The following is a 23,355-nucleotide window of genomic DNA, read 5'->3' on the forward strand; positions in this document are numbered from 1 at the left end:
AAAATGAACTGGTGTCAGTAGAGATTTTTATTCTATCAGGCCAGTGAATTTGCTAAGTAGCAGTAGTAATAACATCTGGACACCCTGTAGCACACTAGTGGGGAGAAAACACAAGAATGACTGGAAACTTCTCCAGAAACAGAGATTTATTTCACTCTAATGCAAATAACTTGTCTTGTCCATGTTCTGCAGCCAGGGTAGAGCTGTCACAGTCTCTAGGAGGGAAGAAAGGAAAAGCCAAAGCTCTTTATGATTTTCATGGAGAAAATGAAGATGAGCTTTCCTTCAAAGTAAGTACCTCTCTTCTTAGCCCAAATTTCCAAAAGGTCTTAAGCTCCTAAAGAATACTAAAAAATAGGATTTATCCACAGTGAAAATAGGCTTTGAACAGGAAAGAACAAAGCACATAGAATAGGCATAGATATTAACACATTTGATAGATGGCCTCTCTAAAAAAATTTTTGCCCTTACCACTTCTGTTTCATATTGGTGAAATTTTCACTGAAGACATTGACAAGAGGTCAGGAATTGCAGAATTCCTCTGAGTGCTCTGATCCAGTAAACGTGACAAGACAAACCAACCGCATTTTGCAGTACATTCAGTTCTTGATCAGTTGATATGGTCAAGGGAGCCTCTTTTTTAACTAGAAAGACAGCAGTGAGAAGGATAGTAGTAAAAGTGCCAGTGCTACAGCAGCAATGCCTCTAAGGGACACCTAGTACAGCAACATCTACAAGTTTGGCAGCCCTCTACATAGTTGCCATGGGAGCAAGGGGCGAAATGAAATACTTGCTGGATGCCTAGGTAATATTAAGAAGCATGAATAAAAAACAGCGTGCCCTTGTAGATTCAAAGTCATGATTGAGGTAACTGTGTCCTCAAAAGCAAGTTTCCAAGAAACAGCAGACTTTCACAGCAGGCCCCACATTGTGTTTATCAGCTGGAACACACTATTTTCTCCTTCTAAAGCTAGCAAAATAATTAGTTTCAGCATTAGCAGCTTGCAATGCTGAAAGGATGGATGATTCTTTAAAGCAGAAAAGGGGAACAGAGGTACTGGAAGAAAGGCCAGGGCCACAACAGTCCTTCAGGTGAAGGGCGTGGCATGGGACGATGAAAACAGGAACAAGGATCAAATACAGGAGCTGCAGTTTATTTTAAATGGCTGCACTGAGCTACTTAAATGATCGCTTTCCTTTTTGGGAAAGGAAGGTTTCTAGATGAAAGTTTCCAAGTGCTGGAAAATATTAGAGCTAAATTCTAAAAAGCTTTGAAGCAGTTGAAGAAAAGAAACCCTCATGACAGTGCAGGGAAACACACACAAATAACAAGTAAGGCAGCAGGCCTGTGAGCCGGCTCTCCAATGTGCCTACCTACCTGGAGAGCTTAAGCAACGCACAAAGTTATCCAGCAGTGCTATTTTTTCCTTCTGGAAGGCAGAGATTTTTCAGCATAGGCAAGTACTTAACCCTAAGAGAAGCTTCAGCTCGTTTTGGCAAACAATCTTGAAAGAGATGTAACCAACAGAAGAGACTGGCCACATCCTACTTCTATTTGATTGATATTAATTGCTTCTGAATAACATCAGCTATGCATGCATTAACATTGCATGATAAGCTGTACTGGCTCATGTTGCTCCTTCTCTTACAGGCAGGTGATACAATAACAGAGCTGGAATCTGTAGACGAGGACTGGATGAGCGGAGAGATACAAGGAAAGTCTGGGATATTTCCCAAGAACTTTGTTCAGGTTTTAAAAACACCATGAAGCGTGTTGCCTCTCTTTGTACTCCCTGCACATGGGAGAGAATGTTTTCTATCCTAAAGGCACAGCAAAGACATCAACGTGTTTTGACTATCAATGTTTTGCACTACTTTTTCTAGACAGTCATACTAGTGTCTTGGAGTCAAATAAGAAAATTTTAGTCTTCTGTGACAGTGTATGTAGTCATGCTTCATGAATGCTCTGAGAGCAAATACAAGCAGGATTTTTAGCTGTTTCCAACTAGGGAAGTACTGTGGTGCAACACCATTTTAACTTAAATAGCATTCTAGTACGTTTACTATCTGGTATTACATTTATCATGTACAAAGTGTACATAAAGTAAGCTTCTTTGGGCTTCTTTAAAAGTTTTTTTAATATCCAAATTTAAAAAAATTGTTTTTAAGATACAATTACAGCACTCGATATATAGATCAAGTTTGATATTCAGGTTTCATTACTGCTTGACTTCCACATTAGCAGTAGAATCCACTTGTTTTATGACTTAGAGGATAAGGAAGATAACTGATATTTCATAGTAGAAAAATATCAAATCTAATACTGGTATGAGGGAAAACTCAGAAGCAAATCCTTGTGTAGTATTCTTCTCTTCTTAGCCCAAGCTGCTCATGCAGGAAGATCACAAAAGTAAAACTTAAGCATTTTGCCTCTTAATGAATAATGTTCCAGTTGGTATGAATCATCTGAGACCTTCCTTCCTCCCTTCCCCCCCTAATCCTTTCCAGATACAGGTTTAGATTTTTCTACTGTTCTTCAAGCACCATCGTACCCTTCTTTCCCAGCTGAAGTTAGTTGTGACAGACAGCGTTTACTGAGCTTTCTCAGAGCCCCTCCATGCAGTAACTGCACTATTCCAACTATTTGCCCCTCCACTCCCTTCGTGTAAGTGGAAAGCCAGTCTTCACTCAGTCTGCATTTCATTTGTCACTCAAGCACTGGAACATACTTCAGTAACACTGTTCCTATCCTTAACACGAAGGATATTATACAGCCTTGGTTTTAGCTTTCAGCAGACATGGGATTAGTTTTCAGTTTGTTACTGCATACCAACTATACTGAGCATCATTATAAATGGTCTGTCGAGGCCTTAAGGAAAACACGCCTGGCAAGAAGTTACTTCAAGAAGCTCTAACAAAAGCATTTAGAAAAAGCAGCAGTGTGACCTGAATGACAAACTAAGACAGACATGATTGAGGTAGCTTCACATTATAGGAACTTCTGGTAGTAAATTCCTTTTTGCCGCACTTGGCTTCTGACAAAATAGTTAAATGCATCTTGATTAACTGCTAACTTCCATCAGACTGGAATAGAAAAAATTATGCTGCAGTCAGCTCTTTCATTGCTGACAGTATTCCATCACTTTTGTGCTATGTAACAAAAAAGAACCAGTAAGCTGTTAGCAGGAGTCATTACTTCAGAGAGATGCAGGTCACTAGGTATCAAGATACCCTTACAAGATTTTTCTCTGTGGGTCTGGAAGTTCAGGTTGCACAAGGGCCAACAGTTGAGTGGCAGATGGAGACTGGAAACTAGAATCATCACGATTGACCTTGAGATAGTTTTGACTCAGTCACGTGTCTACTTACAACTTTATCGATATGAGGCCCAAGTATTATGGCTACAAATACCTACTGCTCAAAAAGATCGGGGTGCATCTAAATTGGTGACGAAGTAAGCTGGTGAGGGCAGCCCTCCCCTCCCTGTGCACTGCACTTTGGTTGCCATCACAGCAGGCAGAAGCAAGCTTACAGCCAAAACTGAGCTGAAGGACTCCTCTGCAGCAAGGAAAGGGCGTCCAGTCTCGGTAGCAGACTGGAGCTTGCCTGAAGTGATCCCAAGAACGTGCAGCACAGATATGAGGTCCTCGGCACCATTCTGCTCTGCAGAGTCACTGTGATGCCACAGTACTTGTAAGTATAGACACAGGCGTTAGCCCTCCATTTTTTTTCTCTAGAAGCTTCATGAACGTGAAGTGTTGTATATTTAAACTGTACCGATACCATTCACACAACTGGTGGATGAAGATCGCACACAGTGTTAATGAGCCAAGAACTGGATTCCTACTTTCATTAAGGGGATTAACATTATAAAACCAATTATAAATCATGTGCTATTCTAGAAAGGTGGAAACACAACAATTTATACCGCTATTATTCAGTTTTACCATCCCCAACAAGCCTATCCGGAACTCCTGTGGAATCAAACTTCAACGTAAGTCCACCTCCAAGGACAACCCTCCCTGCTCTCCAAGCTCTCCTGCCAGGAGATGCCAAAGGTTCCTGTTGTTTATTCCAATAAAACAGCCACCTCCTTCTAGAGGAATCCAATGAAACAAACACATAGATAGGTAAGATTTCATGACTCCTGCAAGCCCACTCAGACTTTTCAGCCATAAACTTTCAGTGGATCACCCTATTAAAACAGGCTTCTTCCACCATGACCCGTGCCAATACAACTCCTGAACCTCCCGTGTACACAGCCAGGGGAGAACAGCAGAACCAAGCAAAGCCCACACCAACAGAATACCCGGGTCCTCCAAAAAACATACTGCATCGTTACGGTGGTGGGCGAGGCTTAAGTTTATGATGTTTACTTACTGTTTGTCTGGCAATTTTCTAAGATTTTGATACAAAGTCTCAAAAGTAGAACTGATATTTATATTTTTTTTTTCAATTTCCTCTTGCCCATTTTTATAATTGTGTATTGATCAGTTGCTTTTGTAACTTCCACTGAATGTCTGCAGTCAGTGCCTGTCAGTAGATAAAACCACTCTGCTTTACTTTAATCATCTCCTCCCTATTACGCAGGGCAGGAAGAGCAGCAAAGCCTTATATTCAGAGCGAGGAGTGCCATCTAAAGGCTGCTTGCATTACTGCAGGCAGCTAAAACAGCGTATTTATTAAAACTGAAACAAGTTAAGATGCTTAGCTTTTACAGGAAGGGATTTTCTTAAGACTTGATGCCTAATATCACCATGAAGCTGCATACAGATCATAACATAAAATTCCTAAGGTGTACAGTACATAATCTGAAAAAAACCAAACCAACAAACAAAAAACCAACCAAGAATGAGGTAGAACACAAATCCTAACTGCAATATAGTAGGAAATTTCAGCTGTAACCTTGAAATTCAGCTAGACCCCCATACATGAGTATGACAATAAAACCCTCATTTATCAGAACATTTTCTGTTTGACCCACCCTCTGGAAATATCTTCAGGAAGACACCTCTGTTCTGTGTACAACTAACAGTGTCCTAAATAAATCTTTCAGTCCAGTAAGTTTGTTATGGTACCTTTGTAAATTAAGAATGTATTTAACCAATAAAATTTTTATAATTAAGTCATGATGGCATTTTTATTGTCTTACACTGTGGAGAGCTGAGCTCTCCACTTGACGCGAGTTTTATGGGTCTCATTCTGCTTATATATTTAACCCAACAGCAAAAAAAAAAAAAAAACACCCTAAACAAATAATACAATATCACATCCCTTTAACGAGTAGTCCAAACCCCTCAGAGAATCCTGATGGCTTTGATACAGTTTCTTCAAGCCTTCGGATTCGGGTATGTTTCACGCTTACCACCTGCAGAATCTGTGGCGTTTGCTGCCTGCAGCAACCCGCCGTCGTCGCAGGGCACCACGCAAGATGGCGACGCTCTGCTCTTGCTGTGGCAGGATGACCTGTGACGAAGACGCGGGCTGAGCCTGAGCCGACTAGCAACTCCACGCGTACCTAAGCGTGCTCTGCTGATGGCTGCTATTCGTACACCATGATTTTTCAGTTGATTTTTTTTGTACAGAGAATACAGAGGATGTACAAAATTTTCCTTCCTGCTTGCTTTTCTCCACCTGAAGTAATTTTATAAAGCATACATTTACCCAGAAGCCCCATGTGGTAATGCCAGCAGTCTACTGTTACAAAACAAAACTAAAAAAAAACCAACAACCCCAAAACCAGAACAGCATGAAACAGTAGGACAATTTTTGAAAAACTGAAAAACGCAAGTTCTCCTTCTTTCCCAAAATGCTCTTGCACTAGCCTTTTTGCAACATATACTCCTCAGGCGTACAGCTGAGCGAAAATGTAATGGGATAAAAGACACACAAGCTTTCAGAAATGACACCTTAGGATTTCCAACTCTCCTCGTCTACAGAGAGTCCAGGCCAGTTGCCATCCCTTAGGATTTGTTTGACAGAACTATTGCTAAGCAGAGAAAATACAGCCAACACACGTCCCTTACTAGAAAGCTCTGACAGATCTTACAGTAACGCAGGGCTTGAATGTATACATATATATATATATATATGTACACACCTGCATTAAAACTTACTGTAGTAGGTTCAAGGATTTTCAACCTGACTATGCTTACCCTAAATGGTGGTTTGTTTTTCTAACTCCAGTGAAAAGTTCTCATTTTTATTAGTGAAGGGGAATTTGTTGCAATTTATGGCTTCAAAAATACAACCGTCTGGGACTCCCAGAGGAGAATGACACCCGCCTCAGCAGTACAGATGAAAAGAGCAGAGCGGAAGACCAAAAGCCGCACTGTGCCCTTCTCCTGTTTCAGCATCACAGAAGTTCTGAGCACTCGCTACCCTTCCGCTACACAAACTGGAAAAAGCAGAACCAGTAGGCCTATATTTACAATTCAATGAAGATGTTTACCTGAATATTACCAAGTCACAGGCCGTTCTAAAGATCATCCCCCATATTAAAATAGTAACTTGGAATCACAACATGAAATCACATCACCTGCAGTCTTCTCCATAAATTAGAGAACATCCATTTCATTTTGCGTGTTATTTGCTCGAAACCGGCATTATCAACGAGGAAAAGGTGACAATCCCTGACACTGAAGAGTACAGCCCCCCTGGGCAGCAACACTAACATCCCATGTCTTGTCCTAAGCTGACTTCTCATCACAGCTGACTGCAAGCGCTGCCGCCACCACCACCATCTCGGTGACCGCCCCGAATAGCTCAGTACCATTCTGTTCTCCAGTTTTAAATCGCAAACTTATTAACAATGTAATAGCACAGAGTTTTAAGCTTGTTGCCCAGTTCTAAAGAAAACATGTTGATAGTGCAAAATACTCCTTGTTTTAAGCCAAAAAACCACACTCTCCCTTTTTTTAAGCCAGCATAAGCTGAATAAGGAAAAATACTACCAGGTAATAGAAAAAGCACTCAAGTGATTTGCTGAGTAATTTTAAGTGCTTTACTTTCAGAACATAGACCATTGCCTTTTTACGGTACATTTTTTTCCCCTGAAGTTCCACACGTTTTTCAGCTGTGATTATGGCTACCCCTCAGTTCTGACAGAGGTTAAAAAAACTACATGCAACCCTACTCCTGAGCATGTTCTGCATTTCTACGCTGCTCAAAATTAACACTGCTTCCATCATCAAAATTACAACTTAAAGCTCTTTTAACGCCTTTTGAGTATCAGAGACCAAATCTATCCCATGAGAGGCCGTATCAAATAAATTGCCACCAAGAAGCTTAACCAAACACATATGAAGTTCTCAAGTAAGTAGTCTGATAAATCCCTACAGCTTCCTTGTAATAAAAAATTCTGAAACTAAGTCTCCCTGTGTGGCACCCCATTTGCGCGGCACAATGCTCCTCTTTGAAGCATCTTTCACCGATAGAACAGAAGCTACCACCTCTGCGCACATTCCACAAGATTTCTTTTGCGAGGACCAATATTACTGGGGAAAAAAACAACACACAGAATCTTGGTATTGTACTTTGCACCTTTCAAGAAGGACAAACCGCCTTCTTCCACTCATCTCACAACACCAATCATGAAAAACAGATCCAAGGCAACAGCTTTACCTTATTAAAAACCCATCCACACATCCAGTACCAATGCAGGCAACCAAACATTAGTTCTGTATATTAAAACTTTTATTTTCGATCAATTTTCAGTTTCAGACAGACTCTTGCACGGGCGGCTCGTATCCATCAGCTCGCTCTACTTTAGTGCCTGCCTCATCCCCAGAAGGTTTTCCAGCACCACCACCTTCACCATGCAGTTCCATCAGCTTGCCCACTGAAAAGAAGAAGTAGTATAAGCAGTGAGAGATACACCTATTTAAAGCAGCTTTAAATTACTGAATTGCTCATCATACACAAATTAAACCAGAGAACATTTAATGCAGGCACGATCAAGTCCATTCCAGAAAGATCTTGCAAGGAGATGCTGCTGCATTAACTGACAGAGTCAGACAAAAACAGGCAGTGAAATAAGTGCTACATGATGAAATTGCAAATTAAACTTTTTCTTAAAAAAGGAATAATGTCAAGAACCTACTACTGCATTATATGGGAATGTCAGAAAATGGGGAAATAGAATCATTCCGTGTCATCTGGGACCGAAACATTTTGTCATCATTCATTCCCAAGCCAAAGCCTTTAAACATTCAGCAGCAGTTTCAGGCAAGGATTCAAAAAAGCTCCAAACTGAGTGATCAGTGCTTTGTCGGACTAGAAGGACAAGCCTTTTAACAGCTGCTTAAGCTTGTGATGCTGCTTTAACATCTCTGTCCAAAAGCAAATGCATTTTAAAGTAATGGCTTCCCACATCCTCCTCTAAGAACACCAAATGTTTGCAGTAATCAACTTACATTCAAACTTGGGCTTCTTCAGCATCTTAACCTTGCGGACATAGACATCGTGAAGAGGGTAAATGGACTGACACGCCTTCTCTATGTCTTTGCCAATGCTGTCTGGGATCCTGAGAAATCAGAGCGCACATTGGTACCAGAACGTTAAAAATTGTACCTGCTTCTTCATCAGCAACACAGGCTTAAAAGAATTCTTAAGAATACCTAACATTCTACAGAAGGTCACATCTGTACTACCTTCACTCTCCGACAATTTTCTTCAAGTACGTTTAGCTTCTAGGACGTTTTCCTTGCAATGTTAGAAGGGATATAGTGCAAGCGTGCTCACTTTGAGAGCAAATCTGCAATCAAAACTTTTGGAAGCAAACACCACGCTTTGGAAAACTTCCTTCTATCGGAAGAACCCAGAACATTCACAGCCCCAAGTGATCAGAATTACAATTTTAGTCTGTAGAAACATAAATCAAAAAAACTCTGGAGAGCCTGATTTTACATTTATGCAAACGTGGTGGTTGATGGGAGTCAAATATGATGCAGAGACTAAGAGAACATTCGAAGAAAACGGCACATCAGCTTTTCAACGCAAGAGGCGCCTTGCCTGGTCTCTGCCAAACAGTACGTGAAGCACCAGTGTTCCCCAAGTACTCAGTAACAACTGACCAACAACTAACTACTTAAGCTGTGAGGGAGAAAAATGAAAACGCAGCCAAAGCTTACAGCTTATTGACAACTTCTTTCAGGTCATTGGTTTGGACCTCTCGGGTCATGATTTCCATCATCTTCTTGCGAATCTGTCGAACCTGCTGATGCTGGGCATAGGAGGTCTTGCGGATTTGGTTATTACGCTTCTTTGTAAAACCCACGCAGAAGAGGCGCAGTAGGTAACCATCGGTGGTTTTGACATCTACATGGGCTTCGATCATTGTCTGCAAAAGAAACGGTCATTTATCATCAACGTGACAGACAGGTTTCTCAAAACCATGCACCTGACATTCACTAATATTTGCTGATGCCACTTCAAACATAGCTTTGCAATGCATCAGTGGTTACCTCCTTTCCTAAAGGCACCAGCAACAACGCAGACCTCGGTCTTTACACACCTGCCACTTCTTGACCATGGAGCACATTTTATCCCGGGTGAGGTCCATTCCATGGAAATTGGTCAGACAATTTTTGCCCTGAACATCCTCAGTTATCAGTTTAAATTTACGGAAGGCAACCTCATCGTTCTGCAGATCAGCCAGGCTCACTTCAAATACACGACCCTTCAGGCCATCAGAGGCAATTTCTGTGTTATGGAACAAAATAGAACACCTTTTGTTAACATTAGAAAAGTATTATTCAAGTCACATACTGAACTTCCATTTGATGTTTTCTAATAGTAGGTGATGCCACTAGCTTCACAGCTCTGAAGTTTATGTGTCTCTTGAGCAAGATCAAATCAACTTATAGAACCAAATATCGTATTTTGTTAACTTTGTGAGGAATCTTTTTAAGAGAATTATATCAGATGCTGAACACAAATACTAGTACACTGCAGATTCCGGCACGTGTAATAGTTTGGGTTTGTTTTATTTTTTTAAAGTGGAAGGGGTTACAAAGTATTTGGACATTATGGACAATAATGAAGAGATAAACATAAAAAGCCACTTGCGCTCAGCACAGATAAAGCAGTAACAAACACCTAAGTGCAGTCATTTCCCAGCTCTACCTCTAACAACTAGCCATTTTAACACTGGCTGACTCATACCTGGTTTACAGTGACCCTTATTTCACTTGTTTCACATGTATACAGTTCAAACTAATGATCATCTTCATAACTGTAAGTGCAACCAGAATAGTATAATGCAACTATTTAGCCATTCTACACAGCTAACCTTCCAAAAACAGGTACCTCTATCCAGATCACCCTGCATTCCTAACAGAGGCTTCCTTTTCCTATATATATAGAAAAAACCTTTATATAAAAAAAAACCTTTAGCGTTCAGTGATACATCTACATATGCTCCCATTAAGTTAGCAATTCCAGCTCTCGGAGATCTCTCTTTACCTAAAAGTTTCACATTTCAGTCCCTCCTAAGGCGATGGTCTTTACGATCCTATTATGACCACAGTCCCCTCACCTCCTTCTCTGATAATCAGAATGACTCCTTAATTCTTAGCTTTCCTCAAATTCATCAGGTTTCCACAACAGCAGTTCATTAGAACCTTCAGGCACGTCCTTCTGTATCATATCCGTGGTCTGGTACTCTTGCACAAACAAGGACCACACCGCATTAACTTCCCTACAACTAAGCTCATCAGTTTAAACAACTCTGTCAACTTAAGAAAACATTAGAGGCGCTTTTTTTTTTTTAAAAAAACTTCCAGGTTCATAATATGAGTAAAACCTATTTGTCAGCAATTTTTTAATGAAGTCTCATTTGGAGTTAGCACATGCAACAAATACATCTCCCTCTACTGCGTAAAACCCCACTACTCACTAGTTCCTTGAGTCCTGGTGACAAGTGTCTTCCCGATGTTTCGGATATTAAACATTGCTGGTGCTTTGACATCATACCAGTCTTTTTTGGAGAAAGGATCAACCCTTAATTGAAATAAAGCAGAAAAGAGTTTTTTTACTAATTTTCTCAGATTAAGCCAGGCTGAAATATGAGCTTCCTCCCCATATGCTTTGCAAAACTAAAATGCAAACGTCGACAATTTGTGCTTTCAAGTTTAAGGTGGACGGGTTGGTAAGTATGTGAAAGCAGACAGTTAATGTTACCCATTACAACGAAGCAGGCATTCATTTCAATTTACTTCAGAAAGACAAAAACGAATTGCAAAAGCATCATACAGCTAAGATGACACAAAAACCGTACGGCGCTACAGCTCTGGCTGTCGCTCAGGAGCGATACAAGCACTGCACTGTAACTCCCCGTGAAGACCCCATTTCATTTCTTGACTCCTGCGGCTAAAACGCACCAGGCGCAGCGAAGCTCGCACCAACGCCGCCCGACAACCCCCGCTTCGACAGCGAGCCAACTACGCCAGGCGCACTAGGCCTGAGCCCCCCGGGTTACAGCCGGCGCCGGAGCCGGGCGCGGGGCGCAGGCCCGGCCCTGCCCTCCCACACGCCGCCCGGCCGCCGAGCGCTCCCCACGCCGAGGCCTTTCCCGGCGCCGGGGCAGCGAGCACACGGCGGGGCTGCAGCAGGCCCAGCTCGGCCGGGCCCCCCCCCCCCCCCGCCCCGCCCCGCCCCGCCGCGGGCTCTCCCCGCGGGCCGCCTCTCCCACCGCCACGCAGCCCGACCCGCGTCCAGGCGAGGCCCGCGCCCGGCCGCCGCCATGACAGGAGCGGCCGGCTCCCGGCCGCCGCCATCCGCCCCGCATCCACGGCATCCCGCCGCCGCGGCCCCCCGCCCAGCGCCCCCGGGCCCCGTCTCCTCCTCCCCCGGCCGCCCTTACACTTTCTTCTTGGCGCCCTTCTTGCCGCCCTTGGTGAGGCGCTTGTTCTTGCCGACCGCCATGGTCGCGCCCCGCCGACGAAAAGGCCGAAAGCAGCCGCTCGCGCGAGATTATACGAGAGTAGGGCTCGCGCGAGAACTGCGGGCGGCGGCGGCGCTCTCGCGAGAAGGGGTCGAACCTCACCGGGAGGGGGCGGCCGGCCCCCGGGACGTACCACAGCCGGACGGAACCAACGGCGCGGGGGGCGAGGGGGCGCGGTGGAGAAATTTTTAAAAAATTTTAATTTTTTTTTAAATTTTAAAAATTAAAAATTAAATAAAAAACCTAAAAAATTAAAGCGCAAAAAATCAGGGCCTTGTGTTTGCGGTACGCAGCTCGCCCGCCACACCAGCCACCACTGGGAGGCAGGGCTGGCGCAGAGCCTTGCCAGGCGTCCGGGCTTGCTCCTGCGGCCGGTGCAGCGGCCCCGTCTCGGCCGCCCCCGGGCGGCGGCGGGCAGGGGGTGGCCGGCGGTGGCGGGGATGGCAGCCCCCGTCCCGCTGCCGCGCCCAGCAGGAGCGGGGCCTTGTCAGCCTCAGGGAGCCAGCGGGGCTTTGGCCAGGCGCCCGAGATCTTCCCACCGCCGGGGCTGTGAGACTTGGAGGGGGATTTCGTCAGCGGCCCAGGCAGCCGCCGAGGGGCCACCGCGGCCCGGCGCTCTCCACGGCCAGCCTTAGACCTCGTCCGGCTCTTTCGGGGAAGGTGGTGCCCAGGACCGAGCCTGCCGCAGGCTGAAGGAGGCGGCGGGCCCGGGAGGGGCGGGGGGGGCAGCTCCGCGCTGTCCTTGGGGACGAGTGGGGCAGGCCTGACGCTGACAGGCGCTCAGGGTGCCTCTCGCAGCGGCCCCTGGCCCGGGGCTGAGGCCCGCTGGCGGAGCGTCGCTGGCCGCCTCGAGTCGCTGGTGGGGTCAGACGTGGTTCCTCATGCAGAAGAGAGGCAGCTGAGGGCTCCTGTCCACTTTCCTCCTCATCCTCCGTTTGCCACGTCCCATCACAGTCTCTGTCCTGTCTTTGAAGAGGAGGATGGAGACCGCTTGCACCGGGTGGTGACAGCACGCCTCTCCCTCTGGAGGGGACACGCTCTCCTTGGGGCTCCATCAGGTTCTCCCTGATGGTCGAGGGAATATGGTAGGGTTTTGACAGGCTCAGGCTGGCTCCTGGCTCTTTGCTTGTCCCTGCAGCCCGGGAGCGTGTGAGGAACAGTGGAGCAAAATGCATCCTGGCGCTTCCCAGAGTACCAGCTTGCCTGCAAGGGGGCACAAGGGAAAGGGACACGTAGCTCCTGAGGCAATGCAGGGTAGCCGTGGACATACCACATCGTCCAGGAGGGGCAGGAGCAGCTGTCAGCTGCCCTGGAGGTGATGCTGACAGCCTGCCCCCCCAGCCAGGGAACTAGGTATCTTGCCGTGCCACCCAAGGGGACCCAGGTGTCCTGCCCGCCGTGGGACGCGTGGATGAGGCCAGAATGCATGGTCCAAGGCAACATGGGCATGGGGCACCTGAGGGGACGTGCGCAGCCAGTCATGTTAATGACTACCTAATGACCTTGGGGAGGCTGCGAGGGGGAGTGGGGCCTCCTGGACGCCTGGCTCCCCCCACACATCTGCTGGACCTTGCTCTTTGCCCTGCCCCTCCTCCTGGATCCTTGCCCATTGGGCCCAGCTGGGGTCAGTATAAAAAAGGCACGGAGGAGTGGGAGGGATCCCAGAGACCCCGAGGCCATAAGGGAAACTGAGGCACACACACACAGGTGCGGGTGAGGGATGCGTAGGGGACCAGAGGGTCTGTGGGACGGGACTGTGAGGGACCCAGCATCCAGTGGGGAAGGGAGGATACGTAGGGGATCCGGGTGTCGGGGCAGGGGTGGGTCTATAGGGGACCCAGGGGTCCGGGGGAGGGGGTGTTCCATAGGAGACCCGGGCTTTTCCATAGGAGACCCGGGCTTCTGGGGAGTGCAGAACTGTAGGGGACCCCGGTATTCATGGGGTGTTCTGTTGGGAACCCAGGCATCCAGGCAGGATCCACAGATGGCTCGGGTGTCCAGGGAGGGGGTCCCCATGCATTTAGAGGGGATTTGTAAGGGACCCATGTGTCTGGGAGGGGGAATTTGTAGAGAAATCGAGGGACCAGGGTGGGTTTTTTCAGTCGGGGGCCCGGAAGTCCAGATGGCCCTGACCCCACTTTCTGCAGGTGCCCATGGCAGGCTGGGTCCTGTGCATGGCCCTGGTGCTGGCAGCACTGTCGGAGGCAGTGGGCGAGAGCCGCTATGAGAAGTTCCTGCGGCAGCATGTGGACCACCCCCGGACGTCCGCACTCGCCGCGCACCGCTACTGCGAGACCATGCTGGCGCGCCGGCGGGTGACGGCCCCAGGGCGGCCCTGCAAGCCCTCCAACACCTTTGTGCACGCACCGGCCGAGGAGCTGGTGGCTGCCTGCACCCAGACGCCCGATGCAGCGGGGTTCCACAGCACCCCGACCTCCATGAGCCTCACAGCCTGCCGCCTGCGGGGGGGGGACACCCGGCCCCCTTGTGCCTACCGGGCCCGGCAGCTCCAGCACCATGTGCGTGTCTCCTGCCTTGGCGGGCTGCCCGTGCACCTCGCTGGCACCCACGCCCCCCCCCAGTGAGGCTTGATTTTGGGGGGGCTGTAGGTGGGGAGGTGGATTCTTCCTCCCACGGGGCGCTCCGTTAGGGCCTGCAATAAAGGAGGTGCCACAGGTCTGGGCTCCAGCATCAGCTTCTGGGGGACCCTGCGATCCTACCCTTCTCTGGGTGCCCCTGAGCCCCCTTGGGTGCCTCCAACCCTGTCCAAGGTGGACCTGGCCCCCCACATGCCCCATAAACCCCTGGGTTTCCCCAACCTCCTGGGTGTCCCTAGGGTCCCTCTGACCTCCCCTGTGCCCCATAGAGTCCCCTTTCCTGGGTGCTCCACAACTCCCCTGCGTGCCCCATAGCCCCCCCAGGGCCCCCCTCATCCCCTGGATGTACACCCAACTCTCTTCCCCAGTATCCTGACCCTTTGGGTATCACATTGCTTTCCTGGATGCCCCATAGCTCCCACAGGGTCTCCCAGCCTCCCATGTGCCTCCTAACCCCCTGGGTACCCCCGACTTCCCCCATGCCTGCCCTATAAACCCTCATGTGCCCCGCAGTCCCTTCTCCCACATGCCTCTGACCCCATCTGGGGCCTCTCTAGGGCTGAGGCTGCTCTCGGGCCCCCACGGCACCCCGCTGGAGCCGAGCACCGGCTGGGGCCACACGCGGCCCTGAACCACCTCCCCATGCACACTGAACACACGCAAAAACACAAGACACAACGCACACAAAACATGCACTGGGCACACAACACACAACCACACACCACAGTCACGACACAAAACATACACACACGTGCTCCTACACACAACACTCATACGCAGCACAAACACACCCACCCCACAGACACAATACACAAGCACATACGCACAACACACTACGTGCACGTGCATACACAAACGAGTGTTTTCTTGGGTTTGGATGCGATTTCATCACCTCTTGTCCTGCCACTGGGCACCAGTAAGAAGAGTGTGGCTCCCTCATCTTCATTCCTCCCCATCAGTACTCAGCAGTACACTGATAAGCTCCCCCTGCCTGAGCCTTCTCTTCTCCAGGATGCGCAGTCCCAGCTCCCTCAGCCTTTCTGCTTATCAGAGATGCTCCGGTCCCTTCATCATCATCATCCCTTTGCTGGACTCCCTCCAGTATTTTCATGTCTCTCCTGTACTGGGGAGTCCAGCGCTGGATCCAGCATTCCAGGTGTGTCTCAGCAGTGCCGAGGAGAGGAGCAGGATCACCTCCCTCCACCTGCTGGCAGTGCTCTGCCTGATGCAGCCCGGCAGGCTGGGGGTCCTCTTTGCTCTGGTCCTGTTGCCGAGGGAGCCCTGAGGACTCGGATGGAAGTGTTGACATCCAGGTGCTGTGCTGCTGCAAAAAGGCAGCCCAAATGCACTCAGAAATTGTGGCTGAGGAGGAAAAGAAGTGCAGTAAATGGTCTTCCTAATCCTTTTCAATTGCTCCCTGTCCAAGATGTCTCTTCCTCATGTGCCTTGAGTAACTCAGGTGCTCCTTTTCTGGAATTCAGCAGAAAGGCACTTGGAGGGTCCTCCATGCACTGGCGAACTCCGACTCTCAGCCCTACCCCAGTGAGGAGAGCTCTGCTCCCTGTACGCTGGAGAGGAACTGGGGTATTTCAAGGGCATTTGGGGCATTCCTGGCCGTTCCAGGCATTCCCTGCTCCCTCCTGGCGGTGGGAGGAGCCGGGTGGGCTGACCCTCTCAAGAGGGAATGCCTGGGGTCTCTGCAAGTACAGGGATTTGATCTCTGCTCTGTTTCTTTCTACCTTGGTTCTTCAAGGCTTGGAGGAGGACACCAGCCTCTCCATCTGTTCTCTGGCAGCTCAGGTCATCCTGACATTGAGAGAGAAAAATACCACCACTGTGATTTACCCTAGGAGCCTTGCACTGCAGGCTCTGAAGAGCATGGGAGAGGTGGCACCTGTCTCGGGGAGACAGCTCTGAGCAGCAGTCCCAGAGCAGCAATGCCAGTTCTGGGATGCCCTGCATGCTGGGGCTACCTGAGCGTGCTGGAAAGTCTGGGTTGTTCCTGGCATCTCGCCTTTGCCTGCACCCCTCCGGCACATCCCATCCCATTATTGAGCTCTTGGTTCACCCCTCTGCTGTGTTTTCCCCCAAGAAGCACCTCTGCTTCTTCAGCATATGCTAGTGTCTGCTCTTCGTGAAGGCTAAAGGGAACAAAACTCATGGGTGGGATCGCGGCTGCGATAAGAGACTTCCGTGCTATCCTTGAACTACTGGGATGTGGCCCTTTATCCAGGGAGACAGAAAGGCCTTTGCCACCAGCAGCAGTGGGCCATTTACAGGCAGCGGTCAGCAAATCTGTAATGGCAACGCGTAGAAAAAAGCCAGCGTGGGACTGGTGCCTGAAAATAAAGGAAGGATTTTTTGCATTTTTGTGTTTTAGCAAATCATTGCATTTATTTCTTAATTCCTTTCTCATTTAGGTACGTTTATGTCCTGCCTATCACAGCCAAATGTAAAGTCCCAATGTTTTTGGTTGATTCTGCCTTATAACACCACGGGGAGACGGAAACTATCATCATCTCTGGCTTGTGGATGGGAGTTAAGCGGCTTTCCTAAGGTCACAGAAAAAGTCTGAGACAGGAGCTCAGTTCAGGCCTCCTGAACCCTATTTAATGGCTTCCCTTCCCATTGACGTGCTCTTCTCTGGAGAAAAGACAAACTGCGTCCATCTGACTTTTTCTTTCAGATAACTTTTTTTGCTTTCAATGTACGTCTTTCACTTTGCAGTGTGTCCTGCAGCAGATCGGTATAGGCTGCATTACAACAAGCAACCACAACTGTTCCCAAAACAGCACTATATTCCACCAAGAAAGCAACTGTAGACTTTCTAGATACTAGCTCAAAGCTAGTATCTGAGTTATATCTGCCCAGATTTCATGCCCAGAGTTTGCTCTGACAATGGTCAGCCTACTCTTCTCACCTGCTATATTACCAAACAATTAATTCCTTAGCCAGGAAGCAGGCAGTTGCTTGTTTAGTACATGCAAACGAAGCAAATAATGCTCTCTCACATGTTTCACTATGGCTCACACGCTTGCTCTAAGATCACACTTCCACCGCCCGGCATCTGATAGCGTAAAATGAGAGGCATGAGCAGGGTGTTACCATTTCCAATGCTACTGTGGAAATTCAGTTTTGCTTCTTGAAAAGCAATGGCATTTTTGCAGAACCATAGCAGGAAATTGCTTAAGCAGGCACGGCAAAGGCCTTCAAAAATATTTACTCAGCAAAGTCAATCTGGGCTCCATGGATTTGGCAGAATGAGTCCTGTGAAACCAGGCTGTTGCTGCATGCCATGCATGCCAAAATTGACATGGAAAAAGCTTCTCTCCAGTGCTATCGCTTGCTCTTAAAATATACCCTGCACAAATACAGCAAAATACAGCCAGTTTCTCTGAAGCATTTGCTCTAATAACTTTTTCCGTGGGGTTTTGGTTCCCCCACCTTCTGATAACCAAATAACTCATCCAAACAATGTGGTAAGCTTTCCAACGTCACGACAGCTTGAAAAGCTCACTGAAGAGTAGAAGCATTCATAAAAGTCAGATGATATATTTCTTAAATCAAAATGTCTTTTTTTTTAATGAGCACAGATCTTTCTGCAACTTTAAGCACCAATTTTGCTCTTTTTATTGAAAAATGGACTAATCTAAATATTTTGAAGCATTCATCAAAGGAAGGGGAATACCTTACTTCTTCTACCCCTCCAATATGTCATTTTTTTTCTTCCAGAAGGAAATTCCAGGGTATTCCTCTTTGTATTCACACTGTTCATATGCCTAAAATAATGCAGGTATCAACTGAGTTTAAAAAAAAAAAAAATCCATGAGCTTTCCATTTGAATTTGTCTGGTTTTTCTTAGCCGTATCTCACAAAGAAGAGTCAAGTCCTGTAGACTGATTTTCTTGGGCTTTTTTTGTCTGTTTAGCATGAAATACTGCTGGTGGCATTGTGAGAACAATAGCAACTGACTTCACATCACCCTAGAGATGACTTCAAATCACCTTTCAAGTCTGGCCCAAAAGAGGACCTTTTGCTTTCTCATATGGCACGTTTTTGAATGAATGCGCAGTTTAAACAGTTAAACTGCAATGACTAGTTTCTACCATCACAAGTATCTCTGTGAGTCCTTTTTTTTTTTCTTTATTGCCTTGAAGAAAAATTGTTTGGAGAGAATAGAGCTATTCCTTTGTCTCTGGTAAATGAAAAGGCCCTGTAGCTTGGGCTGAGTGGTGGGGCTGGGGTGCTCAGCCTCCCTCGTCACTGAGAAGTGGCTCTTCTTTCTGTCACCAGGGGTTTAAATACTGGGATGTCCCCACCGCTACCCCATAACAAGTGAGCCAGGGAGAAGCCACAGCTTTCTGTGAAGGACTGAGCTGAGAGGCAGCAAAGAGAAAGGACCAAGCCTCTGGGAGTACCTGGGGATTTTGCTCTGAGGTGCATCCCAGCACGGCACATGTGGCAGCTCAAAGAGGCTCTTATCTCGGCAGCTTGCTCTCTCTGTCTACAAAGTACGTGGTAATGGCCCAGGCGTCTGGCAGAGCAAATAACCAACCTCAACTTTTTCCACCTACACACAAGGTAGAGGTGCTTGAAGGAGTCAGCACTGACAAATGCAAAAAACCATGCTCCTCTTCCTGCAGATACCTCTGTTTCCTTGGCTCTGCTCTGTTTTTTTGAGTTCCTGCCACATATAAAGAGGAGCCAGAACAGCCCTTAGCTCAGTCCTTTCTCCAGGCGTCAGAGGCAGTTGAAGAAGCAAGGTGCTCAATGCGCTGGGCAGACCTCCTTGTTCTTCTCCCTGCAGCCCCATACCGGCTGGCGGCTTTCCCCTTCGCTGCTCTCTTCCACCACCTCTGTGCTTCGGGGCGCCTCTCTCTGACTGCCCGGTACGTGGTCATCACCCCTGCTGCTGCGCCAAGGGCGAGTCATGCCTGTGGATGCTTTCTGGGGGCTCTCCTGGCTGACTCGGGTAGGGATATTTGTATGGCTTGGATGTGAGCTGTTCCCAGTCCCCTCTCTCTGCAGTGGGGCCAGATCAAGGTTGTTAAGGACAAACCAGCCAGGCTGGACGCTCCGGTCTTGTGAGAGATGGGTTTAGGGGTGTACCAGGACGAGCACATGGGCAAGGGGGAGCAGGGCAGGGAATGGGGATTATCTTTGGTGCAATTAGGATGGGGGCCAGGCATGGCCAGCAATATCTGCCCCAGTCTGCCCCACATTCCTGCTTGCAGCCACAATGGCCCTGGTGTTCCCTCAGCCCCACGAGGGGCTAAGAGGCGGACTACAAGGGGACTGTGGAAGCTGCAGGACCCAGACTAAGCTCTGCTGTCAACACTGTGGTGGGAGTTTCAAGCCCCATTTTCCCCAAAAGGCAGCCAAAGGGCATCTGGTCTCTTCTAGGTACTTATTCCTCCTCGCTGGAGGATGTCTCCTTGCTGGCACAGCCATGGGCAGCTACGCCATTTTGCTCTTCATCCCAGCCATTGGCTCCCTGCTCGTCCTCCTCTCCATCAGCCCAGCTCGTGCCCACACCTGGGTCTTCGCCCTCCAGATGTCCTGGCAGACACTCTGCCACCTGGGTCTGAGCAGCCAGGAGCTGGACCCACAGGATGCCAGGTAACGCTCCGGCTCTGCCTCCTTCCTGCTCCTCCCCGCAGTGGGCTGGGGCCCTCTGGGGCATTTTGTGAGGGTGGAAGGCCCCCCGGGCCAAACTGGCTCCCTGTTCCACAGCCGTCGGTCTCCACTCTGGCTCTGGCTGCATCCCCGTGCGTGGGCGATGCTGCGGGCATGGCAGCGCTCTGGGGACGTGGGACAGCACACCCCCGTGTGCGGCCTTGCGCCCGTGCCTCTAACGCTCCCTTCGGGGGACTCTCAGCAGCTCTCAGGTGCCCTCTCCTTCCAGGCCAGCCATCGCCCTCTCTGCCGTCATGCTGCTCACCCAGAAGGCTACGTCTCTGGCCCTGGACATCCACGAAGGGCTCGTGCCGCTCCAGCTGGGCCAGGGGCTTTTGCGGCGCGCGCTGCCCCTCTGCAGCTACCTGCTCTTTTTCCCAGCCCTCCTGGGAGGTCCCCTGTGCTCCTTCAGCAGGTTTCGGGCCCAGGCTGAGTCCTTGGGGGCTCTCCCCTGGCCACTGAGGGCTGCTGGCCAGCGGTGCCTCTGCGCGCTGGTCCTGCAGGGGCTGCGCGCAGGGCTGGCGGGAGGGCTGGCCGGCAGGCAGGGCTGTGCCGGCCTGGGCTGCCTGCCCCACGTCTGGGCACGGGCCCTGCTCCTCAGGCTGGCCTACTATTTGCACTGGGTGCTGGATGAGGCCCTCCTGGAGGTGGCGGGCTTCGGGCCGGAGGCAGGCCAGGGAGACCTTTCCATCCGCGACCTGTGGACGCTGGAGACCACCCACCGCCTGGCCGTCTTCACCCGAACCTGGAACAAGAGCACGTCCCGCTGGTTGAGGAGACTTGTCTTCCAGCGCTGCCCGGCCCAGCCGCTCCTAGCCACCTTTGCCTTCTCCGCCTGGTGGCACGGCCTCCGGCCCGGGCAGGTCTTTGGTTTCCTGTGCTGGGCTGTCATGGTGGAGGCTGACTACCGCATCAATGCCTTCCTCAGTGCCCGGGCCACCTCCCAGGGTATGAAGCTCCTCTACCGTGGCACAACCTGGGTCTTCACGCAGCTCATCGTCGCCTACATCCTGGTGGCTGTGGAGACCGAGAGCTTCTCCACGCTCTGCCTGCTCTGGACTTCATGCAACAGCATCCTTCCCCTCGCCTACGGCTTCGCACTGCTGCTGCTGCTCTTCGCCAAGAAGCCGAAGCAGAACTGAGCCTGTCCTGGGCTAACTTGTGCAGCTGGTGGGGCACGGGCCTGCACACTTGAGTGTGCAGGGTGAGAAGTGCTATTGGCCAAACAATCTCATATAACAGTATCTCTGGGGAATCAGGTTGGCTTTTACTCCTGGGATACCCCCAGCTTTGAGGGATGCCCTGAAGCAGAGGGGCAAGGTCACCAGACTGCTGGGCAAGAAGGCTGCTAGCAGCACTGCTTGCCCAGTGTTTGTCTTGGGGCTTTGGGTCTCAGCCTCATCTCACATAGGAAGCACACAACCTCCCCGCCAAACTCATCTGTGCCACAAATGCACCAGTCGGCAGCTGTGTCCAGCTCCTGGGAATCTGTCCTCCATGGCGATAGCAGGCACTGGCAAAGAGCTGCCTTGCCATCTTTCTTTTGTGCACAGACCACTGGGATCCTGGGCACAGGGAAAGGGGCTGGCAGTCTGTCTGGGAGCAGCACAAGACACAAAACACCCCTCTCCCCACCCAGCAGTACTACCGAGATCCATGGGTCTGTGGTGGTCCTCCAGCAATTGCTCCTCAGCACTATCCCTGTGGCATGTGGACCCCAAACTGTGTTCCCAATTAGACATCTCCTGCAATACCTGCTCCCCCCCCCACCAAGTGGGTGACATGCTTGTCCCCCAGGGCACAGATTCAGCTGTGTCCCCTGCCACATGGGGAAGAGAGATGATCCATTCCCTCTACCATTCTTACTAAGGACCCTGAGCACGGGGGCCAGAATGCCTGCTAGGAAAAGGAGGGCTACTGCCCATGGTGTGCTGAGGCCAGCATGGGCAAGGGGGAATAAGCCAGCAAAGTCCTCGGACTCAGCTGTGGCATTCATCCGAGGCTTAGGTGTCACTTTCTCCGCAAAGATATACAGCAGAAACCCTAATGCACTCCTCCATTTCATGCGTTGGCCTAGCACCCAAACGCCTAGGACTGTTTAGGGTGGAGAAGAAGCATGAGCTGCCACAGAGGAAGGTATCAGGAAAGCATGGAGCCGAGTTTCTGTTTATATGAGAGCAAGAAGCCACCCACCAAATCTCAAAATAATACAGCTGAAAATGCTACAAGACTATTGTTGGCCTCTGGTCTGCTAGGCATGCTGCTGCAGGGTACCAGGACCAACACCAGAACCAGTCTCAAGTGCCCAAACTCAAGGGAAAGCATTTTGATCATCTTAACATCCCATGCCATGCAGGCCCTGTGCCAATACCTGTGTCAGTGTTTGCCACTGAACTGAAACTCAGCATGCAAAATGGGTCCAACCATGTTTTATGTGGGTTGGTTGGATGTTTGGCTACTTCTTGAGTTCCGCTGAGTACCCAGCCCAGGCCTTGCAAGCCACTTGCTCCACATATAACCTCCCGGTTGCCAGCACAGCTTGGATTTGTCATAGCCAGGCCCCGTCTCCTTCAGTGCTGTCCTGCAGAGCTGCCTCCAACTTATATCCTATATCCATGCTTAGAAACTGAGTCATCTCTTCACCTTATCTCTGAACAACATGCTGGGCTCCTTCAGGCAGGTTCCCCAGCTGTTTCATCACTTTGCTGGCCCATGTGAGACCACATGTGGCAAGCCAGGGCCAGACTTCCCAGGGCGATGTGTCCAGAATGGTCCACAGGACAGTGGTTCCCAAGCCAGAAGGCTCCTGCCACCTATGTTGGAGGGAAGTGAACCCAAGAGTCAGGCGCAAGAAAGCCAGTGTATAAAAAAAAAAAGAAACAAAAAAACAAGGGCCGCAGTTGGAGCCATCCCACATTCTTTCAGCAGGCAGGGACGTGCACAGCCTCCTCCCTAAGGGGATCAGGGGAAATTCATTGCAAATGGGTGCCCAGCCAAGGAACCATCCCCTCCCATCAGTAGCAACCATAGCCAAACAGATTAAAAAAAAAAAAAAAATCCAGGTGAGAAGCCTGGAAAAGATTCACAGAAAGTGTATGAAGTGTCAAAAAACCTGGGGAATTAAAATTCCCCCAAGAG

General features: G+C 49.3%; 4 protein-coding genes and 1 non-coding gene across 9 annotated transcripts in view; 3 read left to right on the forward strand and 2 right to left on the reverse strand.

Annotated features, from left to right (window-relative positions):
* Window positions 1-5,408, forward strand: part of SH3D19 (SH3 domain containing 19) — an 86,095-nt gene extending 80,687 nt beyond the window's left edge. For 4 of the 5 annotated variants that reach the window (XM_087736306.1, XM_087736305.1, XM_087736307.1 and 1 more), the window contains 2 exons: window positions 193-290; window positions 1,652-5,407. In XM_087736306.1, the coding sequence (XP_087592432.1) occupies window positions 193-290; window positions 1,652-1,768 (215 nt within the window). In that variant the 3' untranslated portion in view covers window positions 1,769-5,407. Of the gene's footprint in view, window positions 1-192; window positions 291-1,651 lie in introns of all 5 variants that reach the window. The other variant, XM_087736304.1, reaches the window with a different exon arrangement.
* Window positions 5,409-7,677: 2,269 nt separating this feature from the next.
* RPS3A (ribosomal protein S3A) lies at window positions 7,678-12,020 on the reverse strand. Its single transcript, XM_087736308.1, has 6 exons — window positions 11,864-12,020; window positions 10,898-11,001; window positions 9,515-9,702; window positions 9,132-9,340; window positions 8,415-8,524; window positions 7,678-7,840 (listed from the first exon to the last, which is right to left on the reverse strand). The coding sequence occupies exons 1-6, from the start codon at window positions 11,923-11,925 to the stop codon at window positions 7,719-7,721; spliced, it is 795 nt and encodes a 264-aa protein (XP_087592434.1). The 5' UTR covers window positions 11,926-12,020; the 3' UTR covers window positions 7,678-7,718.
* LOC148051458 (small nucleolar RNA SNORD73) lies at window positions 8,118-8,187 on the reverse strand. The gene has a single exon (XR_015700227.1). It is a non-coding gene; the product is annotated as a small nucleolar RNA SNORD73 (small nucleolar RNA).
* Window positions 12,021-13,513: 1,493 nt separating the features above from the next.
* LOC104021348 (ribonuclease CL2) lies at window positions 13,514-14,621 on the forward strand. The gene is made up of 2 exons (XM_009474889.2): window positions 13,514-13,651; window positions 14,092-14,621. The coding sequence occupies exon 2, from the start codon at window positions 14,098-14,100 to the stop codon at window positions 14,527-14,529; it is 432 nt and encodes a 143-aa protein (XP_009473164.1). The 5' UTR covers window positions 13,514-13,651; window positions 14,092-14,097; the 3' UTR covers window positions 14,530-14,621.
* Window positions 14,622-19,311: 4,690 nt separating this feature from the next.
* MBOAT4 (membrane bound ghrelin O-acyltransferase MBOAT4) lies at window positions 19,312-21,425 on the forward strand. The gene is given in 3 exon segments (XM_009474720.2): window positions 19,312-19,430; window positions 19,945-20,160; window positions 20,447-21,425. Coding segments are annotated over 3 exon segments (1,314 nt in total).
* Window positions 21,426-23,355: the final 1,930 nt, after the last annotated feature.

This window comes from Nipponia nippon, unplaced genomic scaffold (genome assembly GCF_047370975.1).
Source record: "Nipponia nippon isolate SJK-2023a ecotype South Korea unplaced genomic scaffold, ASM4737097v1 scaffold_6, whole genome shotgun sequence".
NCBI lineage: Eukaryota > Metazoa > Chordata > Aves > Pelecaniformes > Threskiornithidae > Nipponia > Nipponia nippon.

Excerpts from the sequence above, each read along its gene's own strand:
- RPS3A (XM_087736308.1), bottom strand. The coding sequence starts at position 11,925 with ATGGCGGTCGGCAAGAACAAGCGCCTCACCAAGGGCGGCAAGAAGGGC. Across the intron at positions 9,341-9,514 it reads CCATGGTCAAGAAGTGGCAG|ACAATGATCGAAGCCCATGT; the intron begins GTGTGTAAAGAC and ends TTTCTTTTGCAG. Across the intron at positions 8,525-9,131 it reads AAAGAAGTTGTCAATAAGCT|GATCCCAGACAGCATTGGCA; the intron begins GTAAGCTTTGGC and ends CTGATTTCTCAG.
- LOC104021348 (XM_009474889.2), top strand. The coding sequence starts at position 14,098 with ATGGCAGGCTGGGTCCTGTGCATGGCCCTGGTGCTGGCAGCACTGTCG.